Here is a 12,271-nt window from a genome sequence, read left to right as displayed (position 1 = left end):
GAAATTGAGTGGTGTAATATGAAGTTTTATAAATTTTGAAGCAGGATTTCTATGTAAATTCTGTGGCCCGCTCTGAAATAGAGACAGAGCTGAGCTCTGTGATAGCGTATGCAGGGTTATAGGATTTGGAACAGCATGATCGTGCGAAAAGCAATTCCCAAGTCATTCTTGACAGGGCTCCTAGGAAAAAAAAAGATCCCGATTGAAAGCCTTATGGCTACACAATAATACTGAGACTACTACTGTATCAATTGATCGGTCCGGAAGGGGTAAGCAGGACTCTTGCACATTCTCCTAGGAGTCCTGTAAGACATTACTCTGCTTTTTACTTGGAAACCCTGGTCCAAATCATATAACCCTATACTATACTATTGTATCACAGAGCCCAGCTACTCTCCTTTAATAACAACCTGACAGGGTCCCTTTAATCATAACTTCTACTTAGCAATATTACATACATAGTTACATAATAGATGATGTTGGATGAAGACATCAGTCCATCAAGTCCAACCTATAACCCTATTCTTCCAATTTTTTTGGAGAACACCTCTCTATAACATCCATACATAGTACTAGGCCATATGGTGATGAGTTGTCTTCACGAGAGGCCACATCTTTGTGTGTTTTGTGATACAGAGAACAGAATTTCTGGAGGCTCTGAGCTTACACAGCCTAGCCCACTGTTCACATAGACTGTTAGCTTAACTTTATGGAGCTGACCTTGGTGTACAAGGAGGGGGAAATAAGAGTAGGAGGTTTATGCCTGACTAATAGAGTATATCATTTTATTACAATATTTTAATGTGGGCATCTCCACATATCACATGGAGTCTGAGAATAAGTAAAGCATTGAAAACATTGGGGTTAATTGTGTCATGGGTAAAACAACAGTATACATAGCTAATGCCACGACAAATAACAGAGTGAGGATGTTTACTTACTACACTACACTGATAACAACAATGGAAATGACAAGAGATTGTTAACAATCTTGTGTTTATTAAATAGGATTCATCATATACATATGGCTTAGGAGGAACTGATTAACGATAATGATAAGAAAACATGAAATGATAATTACCTAATACTAAGAGGTTATATTATATAATTGGCAACATACAGGAAACATAGAAGTAGAAACGTCTTCTGAAAGTACAAGGCTCAAACTCCATGTGATATGTCAGAAGATAGACATACAAGGACTGTGTAAATATATGTAGATCATTAAGAATGTGCCAAAACCGTGTTAGAACATATCATGAGAATATGACATTGTGTCTCAGTTTCTATATCCAGAACGGAGATGGGTATATATAAAAGGTACATACATACACATCTATCTATCTATCTATCTATCTATCTATCTATCTATCTATCTATCTATCTATACACATTCTTATATATTGTATATATTCTATATTTTAATTGAACAGGTAATCTTTTGGTATAACGCATAGTTATACATTTTACAAATGACTACAAGTTATCTATCTGTCTGTCTATCTATCTATCTATCTATCTATCTATCTATCTACCTACCTACCTACCTATGTATCTGTCTATCTATCTATCACCAGGAGTGGTGATGGTGGATTAATTGAACAAGTTCAAAGAGGACCTGGATGCCTTTCTTGAAGAATATTACAGGTTATGTATTCTAGATTTTAAGGACACGTTGATCCAGGGTTTTTATACTGACTGCCATATTTGAGTCGGGAAGGAATTTTTTCCCCTGAAATGGGGCAATTGGCATGAGCCTCATGTTTTTTTTTTTTTGCCTTCCCCTGGATCAACACTGCGGGGGATTGTAGGGTTATAGGTTGGACTTGATGGACTGATGTCTTTATCCAACCTCATCTACTATGTAACTATCTTCAGATATAGCAATTATTAATATTACAAACATGATCCACCTGCAAAAGTTAAATCACGCTCTGGGAATTTGATCTGAATGGCTGAGCAGTCCATGTCCATATTTACATTGCAAGGACTACCCAGCGCCTTCTTCCTGCTCCCTTATCTGCTGTCTACAATAAGATGCATTGGTGGTAGAGCGATGAACAGAATAAAATTATAGCAAAGCCACTACCATCAGAGCCATCTATTACTGGCCTACCTAATATCAAATTCAAAGAACGAACTATCTATCTATCTATCTATCTATCTATCTATCTATCTATCTCTAGTTTACTTTTCTATTCTGTCTATCTAATACCTATCTATATAAACTCTTATCTCATATGAATACATCATACATCAATAGATAGATAGATAGATAGATAGATAGATAGATAGATAGATAGATAGACATATCTCGCATCTATCTCTACTGTATCCATCTACATATAGCGGCTTTTAAAAGGTTAATTCCTGAGACCTCCACTTGATTAAATTTTACTAACAATATGAAAGCGGGCCATCCAGTTATTAACAAGGATATTATGTCTCCCTGACTCCAGTCTAATTATTAGCTGCGTTATCTTTGCAAATTGGAGGACATATTTTGCTTAGCAAGCAGGTTTTGAGGCGAGGTACTTTATAAAGCTGAATGTGCCCGTTGCTTTTTTATTTCTTCCTTAAAATGTGGTTCCTAATTGACTTTTATCCCTGCATAACTTGATACAAAATGTTCTAATGGGCTCCGTTTCCTCCTCATAATTAGGACTTTCAGAGACGAGAGGGCTGCTGTCTTAGTTAACCTGTTCAGTGGGGGACGTAACTTTTGTTGTAGGTCAATGTGACATTAATGGGGAAATTATAGCACTGACATTTTTAAAGGTGTATCAGAATTACATTAGAACTTGAAAGTGCTCACCTATGCAACACAGTTTTTGGCACAGACATTGTATCCTGTTTAATATCTAGATATCAGATTGTAAAGGAATATACAGCAACAAAAGACACCATGGCAACCTCTGGGGAACATGCACACAAGGGCCACATTTAATTTGGGGAACGAGCGATGCAGAGGGTAGAGCGACATTTCAACAGCTCCGAGAACTTCTCTCATGGCGGCCATCTTTAATAAATATGTCCAATGTTCTTTACAAGCTCACAGATGATAAAACTGCATCAGCTTCAATTAGAATTATAGATAGTGGAGATAGTCAATATATATATTTGCTTACCTGGATTGCTGCAATTTTTTATCAGTTTTAATGATTTTTTTTCAATATTTTTGAACAGATGAAACTTTTTTTTTTCTTTTTAAGCTGTTCATGCTTAAAGATGGCTGCCTTTAACTTGCATTACAGTTTGCCAAAGTGACTTTGGTCGCATTGCTTCACTTTTGTAAAATTTCCAGATGAAAATTACCAACGTTCAGAACTAAGCATGTGACCTTAGGGAAATTTGTGGCGGGCGAGCACCTTCATTTTACATCATTAGTAAATACTTGATCGCAAAATAATAGATTACGAATTATTAGATCTACAGTGTCGTGGAACCTTCTTGGGTATTCAAATCATGATATATTTCTATTAGAATTTAGCTTAGAATTTGTTATCTGTTTAGTTCAAAATGTTTTTATTGAATACTCTACAATAACGTGAACAATAAGGTCATTTTATTCATTATGGTTATTATTAATACGACCACTACTGGGTCTTGTGAGAAAACTATATACATCCATGCTTCTTCCATTTTTATATGAAGCTCTTTATGTTATTATAGTTAATGGTTAGTTGCTCTAATATTGTTAGTGGAACAATTTTTCGTAAAAGAAAGTCATCAAAAAAATTCAAAAACAACTAAATTTTTTTATAAAAATGTATTCAAAATAAAAAGCGTCTCAAGAATGTTCTTTATTTCTAGAAAATTGAATTTTTATATCTGGATTTATGAGTCTATATTAGGCTTCTGTATACAAGTGATGTTTGTGGAAAACAGAAACATACAATTGGATTGTTTGATATGGGTACAATGGCCCTCCACTGAATGAATGTCCCAGACATATGTAACTTTACGTACGTCTATACCCTTGCCTATAGAGTTATATTGAAAAGCGTAGTAAGCTACACCTTTCAATACAGTTGGGACAAAGGTAAATGAACATCAAATAAATTACATAAATGAATTTTTACTAATAACTAGAGATGAGCGAACACTGGTCAGATCAGCCGATCCGAACAGCACGCTTCCATAGAAATGAATGGAAGCACCTGTGACGCCGGCCGGCCGACCGCAAAGTCAGCGTCACAGGTGCTTCCATTCATTTCTATGGAAGCAAGCTGCTCAGATCGGCTGATCCAAACAGTGTTCGCTCATCTCTACTAATAACTATTGCTATATTAGACGTACTGGGGAAGGACCCAAATATTGTTAAACGTAGGCCGAATAACATATTAAAGAGGATCTAGTTCTCCACTAATATGGAAAATACATGATGATGACATGTAAAATAAATACAAATTTAAGAACACTGGCTTATTGGACAAATGAGAGCAGAACTGCAAATAGGGTAAAATGAAGTTTATCTAAAAATAGTACATTATAGTAAAACAAAGGAGAGCAAAAAAAAGCAAGCTCATAATAATAATAATAATAATAATAATAATAATTGATTAATTGAATAGATAATAAAGTATATAGTCATGATATATATATATATATATATATATATATATATATATATATATATATATATATATCTATGTGAGGTTTAGATAAATCAAGAAAAAAAGGTATACGTAGTTTTACTGCGGGGAAAAAGGGGCCTATATTTAATGTGTAATATAATATATTATAGTTTGAAGGTTTGATAAAGCATTGGAAATAATATTACTCTGGTGTAAAGTCGCTTTCTATAGTAGATGACTAATTCACACACGTTTCATAGTTTCACTCGGAAAAAGAAAACTCCAGTATGAGCGGTAACCTTACCAGAGATATACTTTTAGATACTCAGCATGAGCAGTGATGGGGCAAAATAATTGAAATAAAATAAAATTGCAGTAACTTTGTATCCCTTCTAGTGCCAGCAGAATGATTGTATTTATCAGTATTAAAAATTAACACAAAGAAAAACCAAAACGATATAAAAATAAAATAAAATAAAAAAATTAGCAAATGCTATACATGTAATAATGCACACATACAAACAGCATTGGTCAATTGAGGAGAGGAGGGTGGGAGTCATGATATTCAGCTGAGTGTATGACATATAGCAATTGGGGTAAATATTACTGTATATATACTCCAATTTGTTAAGGTTAAACAAGCAGAAAGAATACAGTACCTTTAACTATTTTATCCAAATAGTGAGCTTGTGAAGTTGAGAAGGGGAGAAGAACAAGACAGACATTTCAGGACATTAACTGTTAGCAAAGGCATGCAGAAAAAGATCATCTGAGGCTAGGAAAGGAGTCTTAAGGTTAGGTCAGAATCATAGGTTAAGATTTCCAGACTAGTCATTGCAGCGATGATTAACAAACCTGATAATTTCATGTATCAACCATTATTTCAGTCTAGTGCCATTCACATCTGATCCCCTTTACTGAACCCCAGGTTAAGTATCTGTCTTAAGTAGCACGCAGCTTAGAGTGATAATTATGTATAGGATGTATGATACATATGTATGATAAATGGATTGCTATAGTTACTGGCCTGACAATATGTATCCTCATACTGAACCTTGATACATATACATATATTCAGCTAGTGGTCTAAGAAAATGCATTCTGTGTTGGTGACATGATGAAGTTTAATGTTAGTACCAGTACACATATCCTTACAATTCTGGAGTCTTGGGAATCATGTATGCTGTAGAATGCTGCCATTACAGGGAAAATAGTATGTAATCAAATATAGAAACTTTTTTAAATCATGGATTAAAAAATAAATAAATGATATAGATTTAGTAATATTTTGTAATATCTTTGATCACTGTGGGACAAATTTGGCTATTGTACAGATGTAGTAATAGTTAACTGGATACTTAAAGGGGTATTCTCATCTCAAGGATCCTATCTATACTGGTAACTTATGTAAATTGTAGGCCTTTCCTAAATATAGTGCTTTAAAAATGCTGCTTTGTTTGCCTGCTATGTGAACTTATTCTTCTCATTGTTTACACAGCATTGCTATAACCATGGACCTGTGATATAGGACAAGTGATGTCACTTACTCAGTGTCGGCAGGACAATCAGTTCAGTTAATTGCAGTTTGCTAGCCTGGGTTGTTATCTTTCTATGTAAACATACAAGTAACACTGAGCCTATTCTGTACAAGCGTCTGTATATTATCTGATCTGTTTAAGTATCATGACACTTCATAGTGTCGTTTAGCAAGCTGGGGGGGAGAAATACAGGAAGTGAGAAGAAGAGACTGCAGGTAAAGCTGAAACACTGAGATGGGAGAACTCCTTTAACATATTAACTACACCATAGAACAGAACTTTGATTCAACTTTTTCAATGACTTTAGTTGTGTTAAAGAGACTGTATTACCAATATTCTGACTAACTAAAACCAGATACTGATACATATTCTCATTTTTCTAATTAGTTTTTACTTTTTGATGACATATTTTTTAAATTTGGTTTTTTTCTGTTCATGATTATGGGGGCAGCTGTTTTGTCTGAGACACAACTTACATCATCCACATGGACCACACACAGTAATAAACACTGAATTCTAAAGAAGAATTTTCTCGCCATGCTCTAGGATCTGAGCAGATGACATTGTGCAAGGAGCTGGAGTAGATAAGCTGTAAATGGTGGATCCCATAATACAGAAGTTAACTTTCATTGTAATCCTGCCTCTGATAATAATGAGAAGACTTCCAAAAGTGATATCTACAGAAAATAAGTATCTACATATTGTTATTTCCAACAGTGTCTTCCACCTCCCATCTCCATGGACTTCTTTGCAAGAAGTAGCTTAACCCATTTATGCCAGAGGTTATATATTTTTGAGTTCTAATAATGGAACTCTAGACATGATAAATGGAGATAGAAACATTTCTCTTTAGCAAGATATATTGTATAGTACATGTGGATAGTACATGTATACATGTGGATATATAAAACTTTGTAATATATTTTATTAAGGAAAATGTTTCGATCTCCATTTATCAGGTTAAGCTACTTCTTACAAAGAAGTCGATGGAGATGGTGGTGACTGTTGTAAAAGGTACATACAATACATACTGCAGCTGCTAAGCTCGCCTACACATTGTAACTAACATAGCTCTTCTAACTTCATTATATATTGTAATATAGTGCACAACCACCATTGTTTCCATAGACTTCAGTATGTGCAAATGGATACAGACACAGGTGCATTTAGAGATAAGATCCTGAGTGAAAGGAAAGAGGAAGAAAGCCACCTGACGAAACATATTTATTTAATAAACTATATTACAAAGTTTCATATATTCACATGTACTATACATTTATAAAAAGTTGCTTTATAATTGGTGATACACTTTAATATAAATATATGAGTCAATGCATATGCTATTTATTGATGATTTTAATTGATGGTTCAATTTTATTCATTATTGAACTTAATAAAATATCATGTTGCAGCAAGTTAACCGATGTCATTTAAACTTTGCTACCCTGTAGCGTATTTGTCAGTCCGGTTGAAAGGTTTAGACATGCTTAAATATAGTAAGTACGCTAGTCGATGTTTTGGAAGAGGACTTTTTCCTGGCACAAAGCTATTAGACATAAATAAACCCCTTTGTATGTGTATTAATATAAAATGACCAGACAAATAGCTGACTTCCCACAAGTAGCACATCACATTCATATAAATGAGTTTCTTAATCCTCAGAGAACACCTTTGGGTAGAGGTATATTTTTTGTCAGTCTCCATTGCACTGATTGCTGCTTTTGTCCTATGTAATAACAGGCATAATCACAGCTGGAAAAATGCAATCTGATTTTACTAGATATTTCAAAACAAGACTCTTACCAGTGAAAATTATAGAATAGGAACCGTGGAGAGGCTTAAAAGCGCTCAGAGGCAAGCCAACCTATAGGAAAACAGGCTTTCCAATTTACAAGCCCGGAGTATTGAGCCTGATCACGAAAAAACTGGCATTTTAGGGAGGAATAATTCTCCCACACGCTTGCACAACCTAGCAATTCTTTTTTTGCGTAGACACAGGCAATTATGCAAAACACTGAGCAAAGTTATGTGCCGCAGTGCTGTAACGTGGAAGTGGAGGCGCTCGAGGTGTCTCTGAGGTCACCCTTGGTGTATCATTTGGGTTGGTAGAGGAGTCAAGTCTAAATGGTATCTATTAAAGGTGAACAGTAACAAGTCTCCAGGAAATTTTGTATTTTATTGAAGATCAAAATGGCTTATGATAATGATAATGGACAGCAATTTTTTTTATGTTAAGTATTTGTCTTCTTTATGTGCTTTCTCTATAAACTTCTCAATCTTTTGCTCAACACATAGGTATACATATTACAGAAATAGTGTATACAGCGACTAGTCAGCCATTGTAAAAAGGGGGTCCAATTTTAATTGGTTGCATGCCCATTTTTTAATGGGTGCCAAGAACCTGTGCAGGGCCTTCCTCTTCAGGAAAACTGGGGGTGATTGCTAACAATGGAAGCACTATAATAGGGGGGACACTTTCAGCTTTAATGAGTCCATCTCTCTTCTATTCACCCCATACCTAGACTTACTTGGTCATAAACTCATCTAACTTTACTCTGATATACTAAACCTAAGGATTTTGGTTCCTTGTCATAAAGCATGGACACACAAGATTTGGAGTGATGCAAACAATATGCAGTTCGTGTAATACAAGCTGCAACCTGTAGAAGAAAGAGCAGCCAGATGGTGCTTACATTACTGTATAGAGACGTACAGGGTATACCTTGTGCTACTAGTGGTATGATACAAAGTTATCCCAATAGTAATAGTATATATCATATCCTTATATTATTGTGGTGTTTGAAAGCAATTTTTGGTAAAGCTACAGTCCTATGAAAAAGTTTGGGCACCCCTATTAATCTTAATCATTTTTTGTTCTAAATATTTTGGTGTTTGCAACAGCCATTTCAATTTGATATATCTAATAACTGATGGACACAGTAATATTTCAGGATTGAAATGAGGTTTATTGTACTAACAGAAAATGTGCAATATGCATTAAACCAAAATTTGACCGGTGCAAAAGTATGGGCACCCTTATCATTTTATTGATTTGAATTCCCCTAACTACTTTTTACTGACTTACTGAAGCACAAAATTGGTTTTGTAACCTCAGTGAGCTTTGAACTTCATAGCCAGATGTATCCAATCATAAGAAAAGGTATTTAAGGTGGCCAATTGCAAGTTGATCTCCTATTTGAATCTCCTCTGAAGAGTGGCATCATGGGCTACTCAAAACAACTCTCAAATGATCTGAAAACAAAGATTGTTCAACATAGTTGTTCAGGGGAAGGATACAAAAAGTTGTCTCAGAGATTTAACCTGTCAGTTTCCACTGTGAGGAACATAGTAAGGAAATGGAAGACCACAGGGACAGTTCTTGTTAAGCCCAGAAGTGGCAGGCCAAGAAAAATATCAGAAAGGCAGAGAAGAAGAATGGTGAGAACAGTCAAGGACAATCCACAGATGACCTCCAAAGAGCTGTAGCATCATCTTGCTGCAGATGGTGTCACTGTGCATCGGTCAACAATACAGCGCACTTTGCACAAGGAGAAGCTGTATGGGAGAGTGATGAGAAAGAAGCCGTTTCTGCAAGCACGCCACAAACAGAGTCGCCTGAGGTATGCAAAAGCACATTTGGACAAGCCAGTTTCATTTTGGATGAAGGTCCTGTGGACTGATGAAACAAAGATTGAGTTGTTTGGTCATACAAAAAGGCGTTATGCATGGCGTCCAAAAAAACAGCATTCCAAGAAAAACACTTGCTACCCACTGTAAAATTTGGTGGAGGTTCCATCATGCTTTGGGGCTGTGTGGCCAATGCTGGCACCGGGAATCTTGTTAAAGTTGAGGGTCGCATGGATTCCACTCAGTATCAGCAGATTCTTGAGAATAATGTTCAAGAATCAGTGACGAAGTTGAAGTTACGCCGGAGATGGATATGTCAGCAAGACAATGATCCAAAACACCGCTCCAAATCGACTCAGGCATTAATGCAGAGGAACAATTACAATGTTCTGGAATGGCCATCCCAGTCCCCAGACCTGAATATCATTGAACATCTGTGGGATGATTTGAAGCGGGCTGTCCATGCTCGGCCACCATCAAACTTAACTGAACTTGAATTGTTTTGTAAAGAGGAATGGTCCAAAATACCTTCATCCAGGATCCAGGAACTTATTAAAAGCTACAGGAAGTGACTAGAGGCTGTTATCTTTGCAAAAGGAAGATCTACTAAATATTAATGTCACTTTTCTGTTGAGGTGCCCATACTTTTGCACCGGTCAAATTTTGGTTTAATGCATATTGCGCATTTTCTGTTAGTACAATAAACCTCATTTCAATCCTGAAATATTACTGTGTCCATCAGTTATTAGATATATCAAACTGAAATGGCTGTTATAAACACCAAAATATTTAGAACTAAAAATGATTAAGATTAATAGGGGTACCCAAACTTTTTCATAGGACTGTATAGCGATGGATATACTTGTGGTTTAACGATTGCAAAATACTGACAAAACCTACCATTGATTCAGAAATTTACCTGAATTATTTGTATTTAACTGCCTGCTCACATGCACAATATAATGTACCTTAACCCTTTCCTGGCATCGGTATTATCACGACAGAAATTGGTTGTTTAAATATGGCGACCGCTCTCAACTGTCACGTTTGGGTTGCATTGTCTACAATCAAACACTAGGTTGGGTCTTCTCAGCCAATCAAAGCTTTAAGACTGCTGCCAATACGGAGTTGAGGTGGGGTAACTAACTTATCTCTACCACTCCTCTGCCTGTGATTACATTAGTTCCTGGCTCTGAGTTCTCAGAACTTACTCTTAGTATCTCACCCTGCTGTCTGCTCATTCCTTGTACTTTACTGATTTTTGCTTATTTTCCTCTTTATCCGAACTCTTGCTGATACTAATTCAAATGTACACAACTTTTTATTATACACCCCAGGTCCTAAGATACCTAATATCTATTGTATAAACTACATGCCAATACTTTTCTTAATACAACCATTTCATTATCATTGCTTACCTTTAAAAACATGCAATATACTTTTTGTTCTCATAAAATTGTTCAAGCGAAAACAAAGTAAATGTCATGGTTTACCAGAGAAACGGATAAGTCGATTAGACAGATAACAGCAATGTCTTGAAGGCCTGAAGGGTCTATACTTGGCATACAATATTGCTATTCTAAGTGTCCTTTGCAGGGCATATAACATGTCGGAAAACGCTAGTATCCTATTATACGTTCTGATCGTGGCCGCCTCTAATGACTGCTATTAGCATGCCATTAAAGAGGCACCTAGGTATCATCCTTAGATTATTCATGCACTAGATTCGCTAGATATGATAAAATGAGACTAGTCTCTGAATAAGTATATTAAAACCATTTATTCCAATCAGCTGCTGTTTTAATCAGCGGGAACAGCATGCCCATTGATTTGATGTTCATTAATTGGTACTCACTGCACTATTTTATTACTGATTATCCTGTCATAATGGATTAGAACACTAAAACAATTTGCATTACTACATATCTACCGCCTTCTTTGACTTGGTATGGAGACTACGCACGTTCAAATCCCATTGTAATCACATTCCATTTATAGGGTTAATATTAAGCCCAGCAGGATCACTAATACAGATTTAGCCGGGATAATTACACCTGTTGGTGCACATTAGATGGCTACTTAACTTTTTTTTTTTCAATACGTTTCCAACAATTTATCAGTATTTTTTTTTCCTATGGTTGGCAGTCATCCATTCTTCTATTGTAATACCAATGCTAATGGTAATGTTAGTCTACAATCAGAACGGTATATGGTCATTAGAGTGGATTTTTTTTTTTTTTAGCTGTAGTGATGGAAGATCATTTCAATGACAGGTGATATAAAAGATGGATATCCATCGATGTAAATATGGATTATTAAATGAGCACAAAGCAGGTAAACTGGTTAGCTGGATGCAGATGGATCATAATGAAAGATACATATCATCGTCAATATTTCGGCACCACTTTAGTCCAATGATTTTGATTACAGCATAGTAAAAATGGACCTCCTCCAAAGCAATAAGTGTTCATGAATGTCATCAAGGCTTCTTCTCGGGTCCGTCTTCTATGAGCCTAAATGCAGAGCCAC

General features: G+C 35.7%; 1 protein-coding gene across 19 annotated transcripts in view; it reads right to left on the bottom strand.

Moving 5' to 3' along the window:
* The window catches only part of TENM3 (teneurin transmembrane protein 3), a 949,896-nt gene that overhangs the window by 117,691 nt on the left and 819,934 nt on the right, over positions 1–12,271 (bottom strand). For 15 of the 19 annotated variants that reach the window (XM_075258516.1, XM_075258530.1, XM_075258522.1 and 12 more), the window contains one exon: positions 5,237–5,263. The exons of the other annotated variants lie outside the window; for them this stretch is intronic. In XM_075258516.1, coding sequence (XP_075114617.1) covers positions 5,237–5,263 — 27 coding nt within the window. The remainder of the gene's footprint in view (positions 1–5,236; positions 5,264–12,271) is intronic. 19 annotated transcript variants of the gene reach the window in all.

This window comes from Leptodactylus fuscus, chromosome 1 (assembly GCF_031893055.1).
Source record: "Leptodactylus fuscus isolate aLepFus1 chromosome 1, aLepFus1.hap2, whole genome shotgun sequence".
Taxonomy (NCBI): Eukaryota; Metazoa; Chordata; class Amphibia; order Anura; family Leptodactylidae; genus Leptodactylus; species Leptodactylus fuscus.
The sequence above is the reverse complement of the archived record's forward strand: the minus strand, read 5'-3'. Positions and strand labels throughout refer to the sequence as shown.